The following is a 23,794-nucleotide window of genomic DNA, read 5'->3' on the forward strand; positions in this document are numbered from 1 at the left end:
TGCAGCGAGATGAGATGTTGGCTGCTGCTGTAGCTGCGTCTCTGGCCTGAACGATGTTGTGGAGAGTCATCCTCCTGAGGCAGGGTCAAAGGTGACATAGGCCTGAACCCTGGGATCTATAAGTCACAGTGGCTGAGCAGATTTATCACCAGCCATGTCTCTAGTCAGAACTTGTCGTTGCATGACTCATCATCATCATCATCAATCGGCTGCAGAAACAAAATTAGCGATTCAATTTCCTGTCGTCTCTGTCTGTGTCTGTAGCAACGGGAGGAGCTGACCAAGCGTAAGGAGAAGGTCATCAGGAAGAGGGACCGGCTGCTCAGGGAGGGGCCAGAGGAGGAGAAGGCGGTGCCCCCCCTCAATGAAGAGGTGGATGCGTTAACAGCCAACATTGACTACATCAACGACAGCATCGCAGACTGTCAGGCCAACATTATGCAGATGGAGGAAACCAAGGTGAGAGAGCCTGATGATCTGGGAGCTGATTTTTACTGGTCAGTCAAACAGATGGAGAAGGTCTGATTGAACTTTACTCCCCATAAAAATCATGTCACGCCTTCTTTAAATGACAGATTGATATGAATTATCATTGATGGTGTTTGTTTCCAGGAGGAGGGAGACACAGTGGACGTCTCTGCTGTGATTGGTTCCTGTACCCTGGCAGAGGCTCGTTTCCTGCTCGATCACTTCATGTCAATGGCCATAAACAAGGTACCAGCACTAATAATGACCAGGTGTCCATCAGGAATAAATACATACATATCTGTACAGTCTGTAAATGTCACCACTGTCAGTGCACATTGATTCAAACAAAAAGCTGAGTCATAACAACAATGTAAATATGTTTTTCAGAGTTGTCCAAAACTGATATTACCTCCAATACTGCTGAAAATACTGTATCAGGAATCAGCAGGAGTCTATGCACTGATCTGATACCACATCAGTTACTCATAAACTTAAACAGCAGGTTTCTTCTTCTTCACTGCTCTAAAACAGTAGCCTAACACAGGAAGTTGTGCTGTGCAGCCACTGGCAGCTACTGTTTTAGGACAGCGAAGAAGAGTTGTTTTCCTGTAAGTAGTATAACGTTAGCCATTGGCAGAATGTCAGAAATTTGTCAGACTGGAAAGTCCCACCAGTAAAAATACAATTACAGTATGTAAGGCTCTACAATTTTTATTTTTATGACTGACAGTCAAATTAGATAATGAAAGACAGATCCTATGATATTCACGTATCTGCTTCAGGGGTTAGACCTGAGCCATGCTATACAATGATAGCAATCATATCGCATCCATACAGGGTTAGTGATAAACTGTGTGTGTGTGTGTGTGTGTGTGTGTGTGTGTGTGTGTGTGTGTATGTATGTATGTATGTATGTATGTATGTATGTATGTATGTATGTATGTATGTATGTATATATATATATATATATATATATATATATATATATATATATATATATATATATATATATATATATATATATATACATATATATATATATATACATATATATATATATATATATATATATATACATGTAGATAAATTCACATTTAACTTTTTTTCATGAAATTTATAGAATTTTTTTAATGTGAAATTTATTAAAATCGGTTTTTACAAGACTTGTCAGATTTTAAAGTTTTATAAAAGTTCATAAAAATGCATCAGCCACAAACAGATATCAGTGTCTATGAGATGAAGCAGACGCTGTGTAACATGTGCGTTCTGCCTCCTCAGGGTCTGCAGGCAGCTCAGAAGGAGTCCCAGGTGAAGGTGATGGAGGGCAGGCTGAAGCAGACGGAGATCACCAGCGCCACACAGAACCAGCTGCTCTTTCACATGCTGAAGGAGAAAGCCGAGTTCAACCCGGAGCTGGACGCCCTGCTGGGGAACGCTCTGCAAGGTAACCATAGCTGCACCTGTTTGAACCAGAACACAGACCAGGACCCCTGGTTCAGCTCAGTCCACCTCCTGGAAGTGTCGGTAGTATCACGTCAAGTAAAAGTGGGGTTCAGATTTTCTTCTGGGATGATGATGATGATGTTTGTTTATAATGAGTCAGTAAGGTTGCCTCATGTCTGATTTAAAGCATTTGGCCTTTCAGGAAGTGGACTGTGTCGCTGGTTAGTTGCATGATTGGACTTATTGAGATGCTCTTGCCTGTTGCCTTCTGCTGAAGAGAAGCTGAACTAATTATTACATAATGACTCTAATTCTACTGTCATGTGGCAATAAGATTGTGTTTACACAAATTGGTAAATCTGTTGTATTTCTGCCAGCCTCTCTTCAGCAGGACGCTGTGTTTACAGTAGATGCACTTTATTTTCTTTTTATTTTCTTTTTTTTTTTTTTTTTAGAATTTGGGGGACGGTGTTTTTGATTTGTGCATTGCCTTTTTTTCTGTTCCCCCACGTTTTCTTTTTCTTTTTTTGTTTTCCTGTGTTTTTACAGAGCTAGGTAACATCCCAGCTGGTAAGTGGAATCACATCAGACTCTTATCTGTGTTACGGATGCATGGTTCCTTCCCTTTGCACTGAAAACTAACTAAACATAACATGAACAGGTGCATGAGGTGCAATGCAACCCGGCTTCCCTCCATCTGTCTTCTGGCCCTTCACTTCCCTTCATCTGGACACACCCCTCCTCCCCCTCCTCCTCCTCCTCATCCTCCTAGCTCACCATGTGCTACAGCCTCCATGCTTTAGCACCCTGCTAACCCCAGACCCTTCCACAGGAACCATACAACATGGATGTTTTAGCTCAGTCGGACCCTGTAGGTCAGCTGACCCCATCAGGAGCAACGGACTAATGATTCCTTACTCTCCTCCACCTTGTTGTCTCATGTCGGGTCTTTTACCTTTTGCCTCAGCTCACCCACACATCTCTCTCTCCTTATAACCGCCCCCACCTGGCCGCTGTCTGACCTCTGACGTCTCACCTTTTTCAATCCATCTGATCACATTCAGCTCGGTGAGGACCGAGTTTCTGTTTGTGGATAAAACGGCATGGCACTGCGCTGACATCGCCTCATCTGCTTCCCTCGTTCTCTTTGATAAAATGAACAATACTGCTCACCCCTTAGTGAAACAGAAAAAAAAGGATGAATTATTTAGTCTAGTCTAGTCTTAGGTGTACAGAAAGTAATTCTGCTGTTATCTCAGTCTCATCAGCCAAGAGGGTATTTTCAGCCTCTCATATAATTCATTGATCTGATTTGACAGAAAATGGAGACGACAGCAGCAGTGATGAGTCGGCTCAGAGCCCTTCAGCTGAGGGAACGTAAGTTTGTGTTTTAATTACATCTTTTATGTTACAGAATTATATTTTTGCTTTACCTTATTATGTTTTGTTGTTATGTTATGTTATGTTATATCAAGATAAATTACACTGTTATGTTTTCATGGTACTGTGTAGTATGTTTTTTTATATTATATGTTTTGTCATATTACAAAATAATATATTTTATCTTATTATATTTTATGTTTTTATGGCATATTTTGTAATTTTATGTGTATTGCATTTATCTTGTGTTCATGTTTTATGTTACCTCATGTTGTTGTGTTAATGCTATTTCTTTCTTATAATTTTATGTTGAGTTGTTTTATCTTATATTTAAGTTGTATAATGTGGGGATGTTATATATAGTATTGATATTGTGTTTGTTATGTTTTATTGTGTATATCTTGCATGTTGTGTTACATTATGTTTATGTCATGTTTCGTGTTGTTATATAGTATTACATTTTCCATTTTATGGTATATTACATTATTTAATGTTAACTATGTGTTTATATTTTATTTCATGTTTCATTGTGTCTGTTTTATACACTTATGTTTCACAAACTCATCTTGTGTTGTGTTTATGATAAATATTTATTGTGTTTTCATTAATTCGCGCATATAAAACTTGTGTTTTCCTTCCAGCACTTTAGCATCAGATCTGATGAAACTCTGTGGAGAGACTAAAACAAGGAATAAGGTATGACACAGTTTATTGTGTTTATCCACATAAGCTGTTACGTCTTCCTCGATATAACATATCTGTGCTGCACAGGCTCGGAGGAGGACCACCACTCAGATGGAGCTGCTGTACGCAAACTCTGACTCTGCCCCCGATGCGCCCACTGCAGACTTCACCAGCCCGATGCTGCCGTTAGCGGAGACACCAGATGGGGGAGGAGACGTGGACACGTCAGGCTCATCAGTCAGGGACTACACAGCTCTCTCCCCTGGCTTTTCCTCTAAAATGGGCAGCATGTAAGTCCAGGCCTGGCACTCTTTGCTAACACATTAATCGCTACCTCCTCGCTGCCTGCATGTTTGATGTTGCAGCTACATCCTCTGCTTCAGTTAATTTAGCTTCACATTATTTATGAGCCCCCTTGCATCAAATGACCATACCTTCCTCTACCTGTGAGTCCTTTGAGGTGAAAGCATGCAGAGAGGAGCAGATATTAACATTTGTATGGCCCCTGCATAAACTACCCTCCTAATCCCTTTGTACAGATGAGTGACACACTGAAAGCAAATAAACTAACCAGCCGCTTTAACCGGTTTCTCAAAGGCCATGCTTCAGACCTGAGTCTACATTGACTTGTGTGTAAAGAGAGCCTTGGCTGACAGTGATCCAGCAGCAGATACAGCAGTGCAGTTATATGTTAGAGCAGCACAAAACCTACACAGTCTCCTCAGTAGTTAAACATGAGCTTGGCGGAGAACCACCTCTGTTTTGGGACTGTAAGAATCAGGTAACTGTGTTTCTGTGTGTACTGCATGCTCATCTCCTTATTGTTGCCATGATTTTATGTTTGTTTCACATCCTTCTGTTTTATTATTATTATTATTTGTGTACACTGTCTTTGTGTTGTTTGTGGATACACTGATTAAACTGAACGCTCAGTTCTGGCTCCAGAACCTCGTCAGGTGTGGAAAGGCGAGCTCCGGAGCCTTCCCCGCTCTCCCGCAGGAAGACCTATGACAAGGCACAGGCAGCGGCCGACAGGGCAAAGGTCAAGGAGATTAAACAGTAAGAGCTTGCTGCCGATGTCGTGGCCGCAAAGCCACAAAGAAAAAACCTGAAATAACTTCAATTTCAACTCTACTAATACCTCTTCTCTCGGTTTCCTGCTCTGGAGAAGCATGTGGTCTCAATTAAATCGACAGTGCTCTCCACCTGGTGTGATGCCCTTTGACCTGCCAAGTTCTATGCTGAATTTACAGTCATGTTCTTCCTGCCTAACTTTATGGCTCCTCTTTGAGCCATAATTGGTGATTTCCTTTTTTCACTCCTGGCACATTTGACTCTAATTCAGTGTTCAACTTGCAAATTAATCCCTCTGCTGCTGATAAACGTTTTCATTATTGAGGATTCTCTGTCTTTTCCCTTCCTTTGTCTTACGAGTAAATTCTTGTGAGTGAGGGAGAAAGTGCTGATCGTGTGATGACAACCTGTATTTACATGTTAAAAATCCTGAATAGACAGTGCTGAAACTTATTTTAGTATTAATGATACTTTTGACAATAATCAGTCAATGAATCTTAATATTTGACTTTCTTCAGGCTTTTGTTGGCATGAAGTGCACACGCTTGCCTCTGTGCTTTGTGCACATGAGCTGTTTGCCAACCGGACACATGCATGGTCACTGTGAGAACTGAATATCGCTGCATTCATGTCATATGACGCCCTTTTCTTAATTTAAAAAAAGTGTGACTCTCAGATTTGAGCTGGTCAACAGTACTTGCTACTTCATCACTGTAGAGAGTTATTGATCCGTTTACATAAAACAAACAAAATAATTCAGTTTTATTACCTGTTGTTTTGTGATTTAACAGAGAAAATGATCCACTTTCCCTTTTAAAGATCGTTTTCTGTTTTTAATCATTTCCTTTGTTGATGGAGCAGAGAAACGGAGAAAGGGAATGACTTGTTTAAAAAAAGTCCCTGACCAGACTTGAACCAGGCTGCTGCAATTACATGGCATGTGTTTGTCCACTGGGCTACAGGACACCCCACAGAATAAACCCTTCAGGCTCCATGGCATTTACTCTACCACCACCCTCAGGCTAAATGTGACATTTTTAATGGACAAGGATGTAATTAGTCTTTTTTTTTTATTGTGTTGTGCAGTGAGTGTTACAGCTTCACACAAGCTTGGCTATTGTTAGATTTAAGTTGCTGGTAGAAGATACTTTGATAAAACCTGGATAATGTCAGTATTATTGACGTCTTCACACCAGAAACTCTGTCTGCTCCAGATCATTTTCCCATCTTACAGAGAAAACCCTGCAGAACATTAGATTGTAAATTCTTTTGATTTGGGCTTAATAAATGAGCAGGCTGCTGAATCCCTGGGATATGTTTAGTCTTTTAACCAAACAATTGTAAAATGTTTTAGTGGAGCTTCTACTGCTGGACATATTTTGACAGGCTGAATCTGGCCTGAACTGTTGATAAACTGATAAACCCAGCAAAGCACGTTGAGCAGGACGCCTCAGTGACGTCATCTTTACAGCTTCATGAGTTCGAACACTTGACAGTTTCTCCCCTGTGACATGAATGCAGCATATGTGTCCTCCTTCTGTCTTCATGCAGTCCTCCCACACTTCCGCCAGCAGTGTGTAAACAGCTTAGCACACACTTTAATTATGCTGCAGCTTAATTGGCAGCCCCACTGTCTTCTTTCACAGCCCAGTCATCAGGAACCTGAAGAGCAGCCCACCACTACCTCTCCCCCCCACCGCTCGTCCCAGTAACCACGTCGTGGTGTTTAGCCGTATGACAGGGTATCTTGGGCGTCCTGCACGCATCCTGCAGGATAAGTAAGAACCACAGATAAGTAAAACTGACACCAGCGTGCCACAGAGTCAGATTAGAGCTGGAGATGAGCTCCAGAGTCTGTCACTTTATCAAATCCTGGTCAGTCTTATTTCTGAAGTAACAGGGTACTTCCTGTTAATGTAGGCATGTGTACAAGTACGTGCACAGTTTGATCATGGAGCGTAGTATTGTTGTCATTTTGATTAGTATGTAGTGAAGTGCACAGTCTGTTAGTACAGAGTCGACCCTACAGGTGTCCTAAGACCACGCTAGCAGTGTTGCACATTGAATGCATATTACTACTGGTCATTCTGCAAATCTATACTATACTGTACTATACTATACTATACTAGGCTGCTGCAATTACATTGCATGTGTTTACTATACTGTAATGTATATAGATTAATGTTGCACCTTCCATGCATCCATTTTACTCCATTCATTTCAGCTATAATGAATATGATGGAAAATCAGTTTAAACAGACTGCTGTTGGTTGCAGGTCATCACAGTGAACATCTAGTTTTCTTTATTTTTTGGTCATTTACATTGTTGTTACATGATCGTGCAGTAATGAGTCAGGATGATTCCTTCGCTGTGCATTTCAGGTATTTCAAAGTCAGCTGTCTCAGAGGGCTTTTATTTTTAATCCAAGAAAGAGCTGAATATCAGGTGCATTTTTCCATAATGACCTTGTTCTTATTATTTGTCCTCTTGATTTGATAAGGAAGTGTTTTCAAAATAAGAGGCTTATAAATGTGTTCAAAATCGCTTTACTGTTGACTTCTATGCACTATGCTCTACATAATAAACACCCAGTAGTTAAACCTTTACAGTAGTTAGTAGTACATTGAGATTTCAGACACTTATCATCATTATTTTCATTATTTACAAACAGTAATTTACATGTTTAAACAAACAAACAGTAGTTTGTAAGTCATGGACACTACTGCTGTGTTCCCACTGAGGGACTGTCTGAGAGCTTCAGTATATAGTATATAGATTATGTTGATACAGTTTGTAGTGTGAATATCCTACAGTTCAGACCCTTAGATAAAATTGCAGAAGTGAAATAAACAGCAAATGATCATGTGGCAATAACAAAACTGTTGTGGCTGCATAGAAGGTAGAAAATGTTTGTAGCTAATGAACTGGTGTGGTCCAAACTAAAGTTACATGATTATTATTATTTTGGTTTTAAATATTTTCTCATTCATGAAGTTCAGTTGTACCAGAGAAGGATTGATGAGGAAAAATGAAGGAACTTGATAAGAACAGGAAGTAGGTAACCAGCTCTCAGCTTTATCAGATCCTCTCTTCCACTCCAGGATGGATGGATGCTTCCACCTTTCCTCCAACCACATCCTCCGCTCTGTTTCGCCTCCTCTCTCCGACCCACCAAAGTACAACTCTGTGTTTTATTAGTCATGTGGTCCTCTTAAGGCTTCACCTGTGGTGCACAGGGGCAGGGGTGAATCTGAGATACACGGTGTGGATTCCTCCCTCTTTTCATCATGACCGACACTTTTTGTGTGGATGGGTCTCACAGCTCTGAGTGTGTGACTGTAGAGGCAGCTCATCAGACTGTCCTGTAAGCAGAGCCTCCCAGAGGTGTCACCCCTCACAGACCCAATCGGTTAATGTGGTTAAAAATGATGAATGGATCTCCTCTCTGGGATCAGTGGGTAACGACAATAAACCTACACAGTGTAATCTCGTTAAGCTTATTTCTGCTATCGAGCCTGAACCCTCAGTGTCTCTCTCCATTCATTAGTCTTTATTCATTTCATTGGAGCTTTGATTTGTCACAGTGCAGGCCTTTTAAACCTCATTCATCCACAGCTCCTGAATATTGACGTCTGGATCTGTGGCACACCACCAGCTCGTCCTGCTGCTCCTCTGCTACTGACAGATACATCTGTTAGAGAGCAGTGGTTGTACAATTACACTATCAGATGCCAATATGTCAACACCAGCAGCCAATTAGAGATCAATCTGGTTCCTGTGCTGCTATTGAACTCACGTCCCCTGATGACCCATCACTGCTGCCGCTGCTTTCCACTGATCGTCTCCCTTTATCTCCTTGGGTGTTTCTATTTCAGTTGATAAATAGAAGCATCTGAAGGTGCAGGGCTATTTTTAGATTCTTCTTCTTCAGCATAATAAGGGCGACTCTGTTCTCAGCTGTCTCTTCATTTTCCTTTGGACTGCCACTGTCATTTCTTTCTATTTTTGATTTGCAGCATCGTGCTGATCAGCCACGAGGGCTGCACGCTGTGCATGACTCTGTCTGTGTGGGTGTGATTTACATCTGCGCTGCACTCAGACCAGGTTAGGTCCACACTGCACCTATTGATGAGTGTGTGTGTGTGTGTGTGTGTGTGTGTGTGTGTGTGTTTGTGTGTTTTCCAGGGGTGTCATTAACCCGGTGCCATCCACTAAGAGCAGTCGGTCAGCGACGCTGCAGTGCGTCCACGTGGCAGAGGGACACAATAAAGCTGTTCTCTGTGTGGACTGCACTGATGACCTTCTCTTCACCGGATCCAAAGGTCAGTACCCACAATCCTCCCTCCTTCACTCTAATTCTTCGTCAGTATTCGTTGTATGTCTCCTTGTTACAGCACTGCCAATTTATACACTTTGACACGCTGTTATATAACAGCAAATAAAACCTGACAGGAATTAATTAAGGCTTTCATACACACAGTATGTGAATAAATGAGCTGGGGAAATAAAATGACATTGCACAGACAGTAAAAATCTTCTGGTGAAGGAGCTTTTAAACAGAGTAAACGGAGGTGAATACACAGGCAGTCAGCTGGACTGTAACTCTCATTTATACCCACAGATAAATCAGCTGCTCTCTCTGTTTGCTTCTGTTTTAATGGAGATAATCGTCCTCTCAGTCTTGACGTTGGGCTGTTCTCTGTTGCTCCAGTCTCTGAGCAGCTCCCTGTGTTTCTAATGATGTAGTAAATGACAGACTGTGCGTCCTCCTGCAGACCGGACCTGTAAGGTGTGGAACCTGGTGACAGGTCAGGAGATAATGTCCCTGGCCGGTCACCCCAACAACGTGGTGTCAGTCCGCTACAGCTCCAGTTTGGTCTTCACCGTCTCAACCTCCTACATCAAAGTGTGGGACATCCGGGACTCAGCCAAGTGCATCCGGACTCTAACGTGAGTGTGACTGTCTCAGCTGCAGTCTGAGATCACTTTTGCAAGCGTTCAGTTTTGCCTTTCCTTTTTCCAGACATGTTGATACTGTGGACTCTCTGCAGTATGAGCTTGATTATATTTTGTTTCATTTACTTTACGTATAAAGTGACAAGCTCTTAGGCCTGAGACACACTGGATGTGTCACGTGTGCGTGGCGGCTGCAGAACGTCTTGTTTCTCATTTCGGCGCCATGTTAACGGATTACAAGCTGACACACTGCCTGAGTGAGGTGCGTGGCGGCTGAGTCACGTGATCTAGAGATTCAACCTCTCGCCCACATGTGCGTCTTACAGCAAAAATAGACAGCGAGCAGAAAGAGCTTCTGACAGTCACACCAGCAATATTACACAACACTGACACCTTCCACTATAGTCTCTAGGTCTAGACTGAGTCTGAACGTTATAGACATGAAAAAATATAAATATATTTTTTGACCATTTTAGCAGCTGCATGTGGAGTCAGTGGTGTTTCAGAGGCATTTTCTGTCAAAATAAATCAGAAATTAATTTAAAATGAAGCGAAACCCAACATTCAAGTATCCTACAAACTCCATGTAGACAGATGGAGCTGCAGTAGCCATGATGCATGTTAAGATGACCTCTGTGTGAGTGTCAGCCGGCCTCTGTGTTTCAGCCTGATGCAGATTCATACGTGTTTCATGCATGTGTCCTCAGGTCGTCTGGTCAGGTGAATGTTGGGGACGTCTGTGCGTCTAACACCAGCCGAACTGTCACCATCCCGGCAGGAGAGAACCAGATCAACCAGATCGCTCTCAACCCCAACGGGACGGTTCTGTACGCCGCCGCCGGAAACTCAGTCAGGGTCTGGGATCTGAGAAGGTGAGATCAGGGGCAAGTTCACAGAAAAGAAAAACATCCTGAGCTCAGCAGCTGGTTTTATTTTTATTTTTTCAGCTTATTATTTATTTCATTTAATTCACTCATGTTTTACAAAAATGATCTTACAAATGAGCTGCAGAAATGAGACAAAAAGACAAACAAAAAACAATATAATAATAGGATAAAGAACAAAGAGAAGGTGAGTTGCATTATGACACATTGAATCTGTTTGTCCCTTGTGTCATGGAAGGTGTGTCCTCACTCAGCAGACAGTGTTGATTTCAGTCTGGTCTAACAATTTGATTTGTAATGAATTATCCTCACTCTGAAGTTTGGTTCTGTAGATAGGTGTGGGCCTTTATTATATAATTATATTATTGTATATTAAGTTTCAGGTGTAAGTGATGTTGCCACTAAACAGCGGTTCAAAGTTTTATTTGTCACATGCCAAGGTTCAATGTACAGTTAGTAAGCAGTGAAATGAGGGTCGCATGGAAAAAATTGTTGATATTATTAAAAATATCCCAAATTGTGGGAAATATGGTGACATTCGATGTTATGGAATATCGGCCCAATCCTGATCAGATGAGTTTCCATGTAGCGCCACCAACAGGTCAAAATTTCTACTTGTATTACACTGGGTTCCTGTGTCCATTTAGACTGACACAAACATGGTGTCATACTCATGGAAAATTAGAAGCTTACAGGAAATTTCAGTCATTTCCTAGAACGTTATTTAAACTTTGAGACTGTAGTAAAAAAGTAGTACAGTCATCACCTCACTTTGTTAAATCATCACTCTGTTGTAACACTACACTCCAAATAAAGTTATCTAGATAGATAAAGATTTGTGTATACCTGATTTTGTGTATACCTGAAGTATTGTGTATCGAAACCCAGACTGACATGAACCCAAGAGACTGTATGTTTATCATTTTCACCACCTCTTCTTCACTTCCCACGACACCTCTTCAACATTTTCTGATGCGTCATCTCTCACACACACACACACACACACACACACACACACACACACACACATCCTGAGTTAATCTGTTTTTGCTGCATACTGTATGAACACCTGACTGGTATCTAATCCATCACTGAGCTGACTGGTGTTCGTTTTGATGAATTGCCTCTTTGCTCCTCTGGGAAAATAAAAACAGTTGGTTTCATGTATTGATTACCATTTGTCTCTGTCAGGTTTGCCTCCACTGGGAAACTTACTGGTCACCTCGGTCCAGTAATGTGTCTGACTGTGGATCAGTCCGGAAACAACCAAGACCTGGTGATCACCGGGTCCAAGGACCATTACGTTAAGGTGTGTTTCCTCTGTGTTTTCCTGTGAGTCCTGGTGAAGAGTGAATCATTTAGACTCTTTGTTCAACTGAAACAGGACAAGCTGCATCAGGCAACATTAACTAGTTGCCTTGGATGGAATAAAACTAATATTCTAATTGTAAATAAAGAGCTGCATGTTTCACTTTACAATAAACTGCTCTTTGATTTCACAACGAAGCATTTTCAGGACACATGTCTCACCTCTAACATGTAGTGTCGTGGCTTTTGCAGCTGTTTGATGTAGCTGAAGGTTCCCTGGGCAGCATCAGCCCCACACACAACTTTGAACCGCCACATTACGACGGTATCGAGTCTCTGGTGGTGCAGGGAGACATTTTCTTCAGCGGCTCCCGAGACAACGGCATCAAGAAGTGGGACCTTGACCGCAAAGACCTGCTGCAGGTACTGGATGAGTCAGAGGATGCATACAGTCCATAAATACATCACAAAGATAGACTGAGCAGTTAAAGGTCCCATATTGTATAAAGGTAGATGTCCATGTGTTTGTGATTATAAAGCAGGTCTAGGTTCTATATTAATACTGTTGAAGTATCAAAGCCTCAGTCCACAGAGAAATGCACACAGCCTGTATTCAGACACTGAGCCTTAAAACCAGCCGTCAGGACTTCTGGAACATTGTGATGTCACAACAGATCACTGCCCTCAGCCATCCACCAAGCCCAGCCCACCTGGACCCACCATCCAACCTTGCAAGATTTGGTTTCTCTGAGTGTTTGCCTAAAATCTGGTATATGTTTATTGGAGCACTCAGAAAACAGTCAGCCAGTCAGAAGAGAGGATCTGAGCCTCTCTTCTGATTGGCTGACTGACCTGTTGACACTAGAGCTACAGAGAGAAGCCTGGGAGAGGAGATGTAAAACTACGCTGAGATGTTTTTGGTTCTTAAAACCACAAATATATATTCTGATGGAGATCAACGCTTCAGATAAAACACAGGAACAGTGTAAAATATGGGACCTTTAAACTGTTAGGTGATTGGTTTGATGCACATTTGTGGATTCATAGTTGGGTAAGGTGATTATTTGTGTATCATCTTTCCACTATATAAAATCCAATGCGAATAGGCAATTAGAGAAGGTGTAAAAGAAAGACAATGTAATATAAAACACATATAAATAAGAGTTTAAAAGAAAAAAATAAAGGAGAATCACCTCAAAATGGAATTATATATATATATATATATATATATATATATATATATATATATATATATATATATATATATATATATATATATATATATATATATATATATATATATATATATATATATATATATATATTATATATATATATATATATATATATATATATATATATATATATATATATATATATAATATATAATAAACCTACATCTCACTGGGTCGCACATTTATTGTAAATTCATCCTTTTCTCCCGCAGCAAGTCCCTAACGCTCACCGTGACTGGGTGTGTGCGCTGGGCGTCGTCCCCGGCTCCCCGGCCCTGCTCAGCGGCTGCAGAGGTGGGGTGCTAAAGCTGTGGCACACGGACACACTGGGGACCCTCGGGGAACTCAAAGGTCACGAGAGCCCCATTAACAGCATCTCCACCAACAGCAGCCACCTGTTCACCGCCTCAGAGTGAGTCACACACACTCACACTCACACTCATACACACACACTTTGTAAAGTGGCTTCTTTGGCTTCACATTAGTTTATAGATACATTTTAAGATTAAAATTTTAAGTTCCTGGTAGACCCCACAGATCCACAGACTCTGCTGGTCACAAGAATCTGTTACTACTCCTCTGCCATTTTATTATGTCAAATTTACAGCTCTTTGTTTTTTTAAATTTACGGTTCCGATTTTTAACTTGTGGTTCTTCTGTTGGCAACATAATTGATCAATAGTTTGGATGACGTGTTCCTGAACTGCAGCATGAGGCAGGAATTTAAAGCAGCCAATACAGCTTCAGAAAATCATATCGGCTGTCAATAAAAAAACATATCTTTGATCTCAGTCTGAGTATTCCTCTTCACTCCGGTCAGGGCCAGAGGTCAAATACATATTGATCACTGCTTTAGAGTGTGTTATTGATAGTCTGCAACAGAGAGTTGTGTTTATTGATTTCTTCAGATTCTTGTGGCAGCACTGGCTCAGCTGCAAATACACGCAGTCAGAAACTGAACCACAATACTTCAGGGATCAGGGATATTCTATTGTCCATCAGATGGTCACCACTCCTGCTCTGCTCTCTTTCTCTCTGTTGTGTTTTAGTTCAGTGTTTTAGTGTCAACCTCTGGCAGGTTCACATTAGAGACCATCCTCACATCTAGCAACCAATCAATAGGACAACTGACCACCATGTGACCATGACAATATGTAAATCAAAGAGAAGCAAAAACTGTTAGAATAATAAAAACAAAATGAAGCAAGAAATGAAATTCCTTCAGGTCAGGACCCTGTGTCAGTTTCAAAAATCGGATCCTTTTCCCTTTAGTGTTGTGTCATTTGTGAAATGACAACTGCAAGCAGTGCCAGCTTTTGTGAAACAGGCCTCTGGACAGTAAAGCTTGGCAGGGGCACAAACAGGAGACCTTGTTTTGATCACCTGAGGACTCATATGGGTGGAGCCCTGATATACGATGGAGCAAATACTAATTAAAGCTTTTTGAATTTATCAAAATGTGATCTAATTTAATCCTAAACCAGAGGCTCTGGTGGACTCTGCAGCACTGAACCATGGTTGCTCTCTGTGCGCCTGCAATTTTTCTTGCCCCTCACCGCTGTGTGCTTCTGTCTTCCAGTGACCGGACTGTGAAGATCTGGCGTGCGCGTGGTGGACTGGACAGCACCTTAGAGGCGGGCGACAATGCGGACGAGGTGGCGAGTATCTGAGCGCGGCGTCACCTGCTGGGTTTGACTCTGGAAGGACATTAACAGCATCCTGTGATGCTGCTTCCCTGCACTTTGACCCCTAACCTCTGAAGCCCGACGCTCACTCCTGAAACACACACCGTCATTGCCATGTAATCTTTAAAACTGCACCAAGAGGAAACACTAAAGTAACGTCTTCTCAACACAAACTAACACGATAACTGTTTTGTCGGACTCTGTACTCTCAGAGGCTCCTGCTGATCAGATGTAGTTCACTGTATCGTTAAAGAGTCTTTGCAGTATAAACTTTTTTCTCTCTTTTGCGCTGTAGACAGTTCTTCACTGTGAATCATGAGAAGAACTTGAACTTGCGAGACATTTATTTTAACACTCTCTGCAGCTCAGCATAAATTCAGAGCTGTGCCTGGAAACAATGCATCCACAGATGCACTATTACCCAGGGAAAGGGTAACAGTGTGTGTGGGTAGATAAGAGACAAATTTACAGGAAGTTGAGTGTTAGAGGAGAAAAAGGTGGCAGAGCTAACAGGTTGGTAGCTGGTCTTCACAACCCAGTTCTCCAGTTCCTTGGGATTGTTTCTCTGCACTCGAAGCAGAACCAATGTCCCCGCGCTCCTTTTCCCCTGACGAACAAAAGTGGCTTTACTGTATGTGAAAAAGACAAATCACCCTTCCCCTTAACTCCCCTCTGCGGCTTTTCTGCTCCTCTCTTTTCGATTTGTGCCGCTGCTTCAGATCAACAACCAAAATTGTGCAACTCGTTGTCTTTGCTGTCCTGCAAAGGACACTTCACGGTAACTGAACACAAATGTTTGACATTTTGGGAAACAGGTGATTATTTGCGGTCCTGCTGAGAATTAGAAGACAAGATCGATACCACTCCTATACCTGTCATGTCATGTGTCATTATGTTAAATGTAAGGCTACAGCCTTAGCTTAGCATAAAGACTGGGAAACATGGGGAAACAGTTAGCCTGGCTCTGGCAAAGGTAAAAAACAACCTGCCGCTCAGCACCTCTGATGCTCAGTGATTAACACATCATGTCTCGTTTGTTTAAAGTGTAAAAATGAGTTTGTGGTTTTACAGGACCTATTTCTTTGCCAGGCTCAGTAACAGTTTCTGGTCAGATTGAAAAAACAAATGTAATGACAGTTTGTGACCTTTGCAGGTGCTGTCACCTTCAGCCACAACCAGGCCAGCTGTCTCCACCAGTTTCCATTACGTATGCTAAGCTAAGCTAACTGGCTGCTGGCTGTAGCTTCATGCTTACTGTTCAGACATCACAGTGGTATTGATCTTCTCATCTCAGCAAGAAAACCCGTTTCCTGAAATGTGGACCTACTCCTTTAACTCTTGAGCACTTGTGAAAGTAGACCTGATTAGTGTTTGACGTAAACTTAATCCTTCTTAAATATGAGCAGGTTCAGCGTTCAAGGAGCCTCTACACTGTTGTCCATGTTTCATTGTGTATAAAAATGTGTGTTCACTCTTCACACGTCGCTGTTAACTTACTCACTGAACCTACACTGCTGAGTTGTCGTCTAACTCCCACACTGCTAAGTCGTGTGTTCACCTTCTTTCCCTATAAGAGGGCTTCTAGTCGTGGACTCCGGGTGAGGTCCGCCCAGTACCGTAGCATTGTGTATGTGTATATATGTAATAGTATCTTTCGGGGGGGTTGAGAGGAGATGCCTTCAGACTCTACCAGATTTGTGAGCCTGACCACGTCGACTGACGTCTGTCTCCCAGTTCTGATCCTTGTGGGGCCTTCCTGGAGACGCTCGTGGTCTCCCTGATGTAACTGGTCTGTCTGTCACGACTGTGTGCTGTCACTTTTGAATGTTCAGTGAAACAGCAGCGGTAGGCATTATTCAAATACATATCTAATGTATGTAAACAATGTATTTAAAAAAAAAAAAAAAAAAAAAAAACCTGACTGAATGTTAGTTTTGTGGGACCACCGATCTGAACACGGTCTCACACGAGAGCCGAGAGGACCAGAATTGGCAGGAAGACTGAGGAGCGGCATTAATAATGCCTTGGACGGAGCTTTTCCTCCAGTGAGGTGGCGAGTTATGTTTAGTGGCCTACGGTTAGTTTTTCTTTCTCTCTGTTTTGTTTGTTATGCTGTCCCTGTTCCACACATCCTGGGCGTTCCCCTCTGGAGTTTTAGTAGCCATTCCCATGTGGCGGACTCTGTAGCGATTCTAATGTCAGATGCCTGGTGAGAATAAACGCCATCTGTCAAAAACAAACATTGTGGTTTTTAAAGGCTTATTTCTGCTGTTCATATTATCTGAAGGTTAGTTAGTGTTACAAAAATCTATGGTTAAATGTCATTTAGAAAGAAAGCTCTCAGAGAAAAGTAGTTTGACATTTGCTTATTGGATTTCCTTGACTTTAGACATACAGCTCTTTACTTCTTATTTCAGTAACACTTTACTTGAAGTCCCACTATTTATCATTTATAAATAGTGGGATAGCAGGATATAAACATTTAAAAAAGATACAGCACATAACTTCTCTGAAGACACATTTTAAATTATTACAACTGTGTTTTACTACATTGCAATTCATTATCTGTTCATATAGCAGCCTTGGTTATAAAAATTGATCAATCAATAAACATTTAGATCGAATTACAACTACATTATAGTGTTATAAACCATTTATTAACTGTCATCAAATTTCCCTCTGATTTTTTCCATCATAAATAGACTGTTCATCCATCATCGAAGTCTGGCAGGTTTTATTTTCTGTTATCTGCTTTTTGAAGGCAACCAGTAGATTTTACACATACAGGATGCTTCTTAATACAACTACTGCTGTTATCAATCCAAGATTATTAACATCATGATCCTTGTTCCTTGGAGATCTCATAACAATACAACATCTCAAGGTTCTCCCACAGTCTATTACATTACACGATGCACAAATAGGCCTTTATGTCCTCAATCTCCATCACGGCTATTAGAATAAACTCATAAAAATGTTATTGTTGTCATGCATTGAAGTGCGCACACACACACACACACACACGCACGCACGCACGCACGCACGCACGCACGCACGCACGCACGCGCGCGCATATAGTTCTGCAAAGATCTGAATAAATCCTGATTAAATGATCCTTCTTGCTTTCTTTTCCAGGCTTTTGAAGTTAGCAAATTTAAACACATCAAAATGAAACAACCAGTGTCTTTTTATTATTATTATTTTTGGGCCTTTTAATGCCTTTTTAGACAGGAATAGTGAGAGAGAGACAGGAAAGTTGGGGGGAGAGAGAGAAAGAGGGGGGATGACATGCAGCAAAGGGCCGTGGGTCAGATTCAAACCCCGGGCTGCTGCAGTTAGGACTAAGCCTTAATGGTACGCGCTCTACCAGGTGAGCCACCAAGGCGCCCCCCCCAAACAACCAGCTCCTGGTCAAACATACATCAGTATATTCAGCCATAATTTTCAATGTCATGGAAATGACCTCTCGGAAAGTATCATAGTTTATTCAGAACTAGTTAAAAGAGAACAGGACTCAGTTTCCACTTCACCCACATCACACCAGAGGTTTTTCATTTCTTATGATTCTTCACTGTCTCCTGTGGGTAAAGTTGATTTCTGTCAAACAGATGGTGGTTGAAGAGGAAAAGTGTTGCTCTCAGATGTCTGAAGTGGTGACATTTGGCCACAAGATGGCAGTAGCAGCACCTTCAAGACCGACCAGGGATCATGGAAGTGATCCTCAGAGCTGTCGATGTCCAAAAATACTTCCAGTGACATTTTAACAGTAGAAAAGCTTCTGTTCCTCCACTGACAGGTTAGATTAACCTGCTGGGAGGCTCCAGGGGAAAAATGAGTTGTGTTGACCACACAGTCATTTGAATAAAGATGACTCTACTTTTTGAATTTGCACCACGTACAATTTGGCACTATAAGACCAAATCATAATCTGCTTTAAGGTGGTATTTTCCCAACAAGGTTTTGCCTGGCAGGAAAAAAAGCCTTAATGACAACATTACAGGCAACCAGCAGTTCAAAGGTTAAAAAATTGTACATGTTACATCTTGGTTTAATGTAATGACTCACTTTTACTCATTTATGTTGTGTAATTAAAAGGTTTTAAAACAACTATGTTATTTTAGGCTGTTGCAGACACTAATTACCTCACCATTAATAGAATAATTACAGCATTATTCATATGATTATTTTGTGGAGCATGTAAGTTGCTGATGCATTCCCCCTCGCCTCAGGGCACGTTTCGTTCCTACAGCTGTTTTACAGCAGGGCAGTGGTGAGTGTAAGGCTACTTATCCCGTTTCAGATGTCTGTGAGACGCCAGCAGTTCCACCAAAGAGACATTTCCCTTCTAAACTTCTGTTTGAAGCTCAAAGCTGTAAAATTATCCAATTCATTCATGATTAATTATTTATTTTTCAGTTTACACTTTCACCATAATTGTTTTCCAAAATATGAAGCTGATACAGAGTCAATGGTCAGAAAAGAGCAGCGAGGAGAAAAATCTTGTCTTTACCTGCAAGAAGAAATTCACAAGAAAGCAAAGATGAGAGAAAGGTCCCAACAAATACAAATACAGTATCAGTTTGAAGGATATTATGAAATATTGACTCAAGTCTACTCACAACCTCTCAGATTTATCTTATATAATAACATATCACACATCTTGCTGATTATATTTCTATACCCTTCCTTGAGTAAGATATTGAATGCAGGACTTCTCCTTGTAATAGAGTATAATAATATAATATATGTGACAATATAATTCCACCAAAAGTCAACATGATACTTCTGAACCACTGTATGATGTATGGGTTGTAAAGCCCAGATTTGGGGCTATACAAATTAAAATGTCTTCATCTTGCAAGTTACATTGTGCCAGAGTGTTTAGCTACTGCAGTAGCTGTGATGTTGTCACCATCCAGCAGGAACACTCATCCAGACACTTTGTTTCGAGGCCTAATGAACGACCTGGGAGGCCATCAGAAATCTGCAGGACAGTCTGACAGGCAGCGCCAATCACCGGCCACCTGCGGTGATGTTACAGTGTTGAGTGTGTGTGGATGTCACTGAGGCTATGTTGAGTTAAATCAGTCCCAGAACACTTCAGAAGACTCAGCAGTACTTATCTTTGTCCTGGACACACCAACTCTAAGCACCAAATACTGTTTTAAAGCACTTACACTGGCGTATTTCACCACCTTCAGCGTCCACTGCTCCAGTGCTACATCTGTACACCATTAGGTTATCCAGCTGGCTTTTTCACAGACATCACATGTTTTCATTGGTCAGTGGCCTCGTTCTTTGATGCAAGTCTATCAATCCTCATTAAAAAAACAGCACAGTCAGCTGTTTCTCAAGATGCAGAGATGTGCACATTTTTACTCCAGCCCTGCTGCTGCTCCTTGCTGAGCAGATCTCTGCCCCTCAGAGAGAGATTCTGACCTGCCTCAGCATAAATCGACTTAAAAGACCCTTTTTATTGTACCATGTAATGTCAGGTGACTTTTACTGAGGGTGCTGTACTTTCCTTAACGTGGCTCTGCTTGTTCCTATTAATCAGCACTAATGTTTCACTAAAAATAAACAGATTACGGTTGTTTTGGCTCTGGAGGCTCATCTAGACATATCTCTCTGCTGTAGAAAGATGCAAACGTGTGAAAAATAATAACCCCTTAAACAAACTTCACTTCACACTGCAGGACACAGCATGAATACTGAGCTGCAGAGATAAGTGAATTAATCAGTGACCTGATCATCATTAAATGTAGTCGGGCCCAATATTCTGACAATCAGTTCATTGTTTCAGTCATTTTCAAGCAAAACCCTCAAACATCTGATGGTTTCAGCTTCTCAAATGTGAGATCATGCTGCTCTATCCCATCTTACATTACAGAAAACTGAACGTCTTTAGGTTTTGGACTCTTGGTTGAATAAAATGGACGTTTGATAACATCACGTTTGGCTGAAGGAAACTTTCTTAGAGATTTTTGATGTTTCAGAGACTGAGCAATTCATTCATTAGTCAAGAAAATAATCGTCAGATTAAACAATGATGAAAGTACCATAACTGTTAGCGGCAGCAGTAATATATAGTATACAGTATTTTGACACAACAACAACAACAAAAAAAACATTTTATACACATTTCCCTAAAATTTTGCTTGACATAGGTGGTATCTGAAGAAAGTTTGGGACTGTTTGGGACTGTGGTTTCAATTTACAGTAAAGTTTTGTAGGTTTGAACAATGCTTGTCTGCACAACATGAGTTTGTAATGTTCACCAGTGGGTCCGGCAGAGTTGAGGAGGATAATACAGTTTAGAAGAACTCCATACATCTATCACAGCAGGACTGAGTCTCTATATGGCAAATTAAGGGAAGGGGAGATTGAGGAGACGGTAATTAGGAGCAGTCAGAGCTGCTTCGCACTCTGATAATTTGAAATCTATTTGTGGCACTGAGCCATGAATGTAATACAATGATGTCAGTCCAGATACACTGGCAGCTTGAAGCAAAAAACTCTTTTACAGTTTGAGGGATTTAACACAAACTCAAGTCACGTACTTTGACTGAACTCAAACTACTTGCTCAACTCAATCCTCAGATGTCAATATTGAAGAATGAACCTTCCAAAGTCATATGTTTGCCATTTGTGTAATCCTGAAATTATGAATGACATGTAAGACCATAAAGAATCTGCACAGACTTCATCTAAAAGCAGAGCGATGATTAGAAACTACCTCTGGGTGAAGTACAAGCGGTGATAAAACAGTTCCACAGTAATAAAGCTCATTTATCATTTAGCTGTCTCTATCTATCACTATCTACCTTTGTTATTACAAATGATCAAAATCACCACATCATCTGGATCACTCCCTCAGCTGCTGTGTAAAGCTAATATTGCACTTGTACTAAAGAGGACCTGAGATGAGTCAGATCCATCATAGCTCCCAACAGAACCGAAACAGATTGAAGTCTACGGCCATGCCAGCAGGTCAGAGAGTTTCATATAACAGAGCCAATATGTTGATGTTTAGCAGGTATAACGTTCACCATGTTTTCCATCTTATTTTGACTGGACCTGATGATAGAAGATGAAACGTTAAGGGCTGTTTTTTTAAGAATCACAATTAAAAGGTGTTTATATGCTGATGACTACTATCTTTATTTTTTTAAAAGCCCAACAAACCTCATCTCAAACACAGTGTCTTTGGCTTGAAGCAGAATCAGCAGATATTTTTATTTTCACAAACAAAGTGCTTCCAACTCCCTCTATGTTCAGTCTCTCTGCGTTGTACCTGGATAAAAGTCTCAAAGAGGGAAAAGACTTTGTGACACAGCCAGACAAAATCAATTGAATTCATATTGGTCATTAACTTCTAATTCACTTTTTTCTAACCTGACAGAGGCAAATGGGAGTCGGATCATCTTGAGATTGTTACTATGATGTGTGAGGTGCTGAATTCAGATACAGACAAGGTGGCTGTAGTCTATCTAGGCATCAATTTAGCCAGAAAATTATGCTGAAATTTTGTAAGTCACATTCAGCTCCCTCATCCTGAAAATGACTCCATGGGTGAAATACTCAAATGGAAGGAAAGATTGCAGTGTCAGCTCAGTGACCAAAACAAATCAACTGAGAGGCCTTTGTTATCTTACACAGAAATAGGCTGGTAATGCCATCTAGATACACGATGATCAAAACTCCATGAACCTTTTAATAGTTTGGTCACACTAGTTTTTCAATTTAGATAAGTCTTATAGGTTCTGTAAACAAGATTGTAAACAGAAATATAGCAGAAAACAACTATTTTCTATGTAAAGTTATAGTGGCATAATGGCTCCCTCATCATGGATGGAACACACACCCCCTCTATTTAATCTACTGTGTATTATCACCCAATCTCAGTGTTGGACCCGTAGATTGGACCTGAGTAATGCTCTTGCAGCTAAGCAAACTGCTGCACTCTGGTTCTAACATAGCTGGCTATAATTATAACTTTGATGAGTTAATGATAGGTTAATTGTTTTTTTTATTCAGCGCTATCATTGTCCAGTACTTTGGTTTATGACTAAATACTTTACCTGCAAATCTAATGAAATCCCCATCAGCCTTGGCTTTGTCTCAGGCTCTTAATCTTGAAAATACCAGGTAGTTCTCCCTCTTTAATAAAAATGATTCAAACTGGTGACTCAGTCTGAGAGGGGAAAATCACTCAGCATGTGATGAGGGGAAGCAAGCAGCAGCTGTTTACTTTTGAGTGGTCATAAAGGTCCAACACTTTGGTACAGACAAATTTTGTACAGACATCCATGGTTCTGAGAGTATGAAGCCCTTTGATGGTGATCGCTGACTTTTCCTCTTGTACCACGATGGGGTTGAAATTTGTGGTTTGGAGTCAAACGTCATATGGAACATATGAGACCCATACCACCCGATAGGAAACACACAGCTCTCCCAACAGGTGTTTGACCTGCAGAATGGCCTCTCTGTCTATTTCCTCAGACTAACTGGAGCTGACACACGTTTCCAGTTTTAGCTCTCTGGTTCATGCTGCGCTCGTTAATTGAGTTTGTTTTGCTCAGGTGGTTTTGTCATCTGTCTTTAGTGTGACACTTTAACTCTAACCCTTTCAGCTCTAAAACTGGCCTCTGCCAGTGGCAACCCACCGTGATGTCA

General features: G+C 41.1%; 1 protein-coding gene across 8 annotated transcripts in view; it reads left to right on the forward strand.

Moving 5' to 3' along the window:
• The window catches only part of LOC139628780 (kinesin-like protein KIF21A), a 65,760-nt gene extending 48,402 nt beyond the window's left edge, over positions 1–17,358 (forward strand). For 2 of the 8 annotated variants that reach the window (XM_071490841.1, XM_071490881.1), the window contains 16 exons: positions 265–459; positions 613–714; positions 1,747–1,912; positions 3,231–3,288; positions 3,933–3,987; positions 4,063–4,265; positions 4,909–5,034; positions 6,696–6,827; positions 8,152–8,226; positions 9,236–9,372; positions 9,826–10,000; positions 10,714–10,878; positions 12,082–12,199; positions 12,451–12,621; positions 13,646–13,845; positions 15,013–17,358. In XM_071490841.1, coding sequence (XP_071346942.1) covers positions 265–459; positions 613–714; positions 1,747–1,912; positions 3,231–3,288; positions 3,933–3,987; positions 4,063–4,265; positions 4,909–5,034; positions 6,696–6,827; positions 8,152–8,226; positions 9,236–9,372; positions 9,826–10,000; positions 10,714–10,878; positions 12,082–12,199; positions 12,451–12,621; positions 13,646–13,845; positions 15,013–15,103 — 2,169 coding nt within the window. In that variant the 3' untranslated portion in view covers positions 15,104–17,358. Of the gene's footprint in view, positions 1–264; positions 460–612; positions 715–1,746; positions 1,913–2,460; positions 2,482–3,230; positions 3,289–3,932; positions 3,988–4,062; positions 4,266–4,908; positions 5,035–6,695; positions 6,828–8,151; positions 8,227–9,235; positions 9,373–9,825; positions 10,001–10,713; positions 10,879–12,081; positions 12,200–12,450; positions 12,622–13,645; positions 13,846–15,012 lie in introns of all 8 variants that reach the window. The other 6 variants (XM_071490872.1, XM_071490889.1, XM_071490833.1 and 3 more) reach the window with 5 other exon arrangements.
• Positions 17,359–23,794: the final 6,436 nt, after the last annotated feature.

The sequence above is a fragment of the Trachinotus anak genome, unplaced genomic scaffold, assembly GCF_046630095.1.
Source record: "Trachinotus anak isolate AG129_WGS33_773 ecotype Australia unplaced genomic scaffold, CSIRO_AGI_Tana_v1 ptg000002l, whole genome shotgun sequence".
NCBI classification, from domain to species: Eukaryota; Metazoa; Chordata; class Actinopteri; order Carangiformes; family Carangidae; genus Trachinotus; species Trachinotus anak.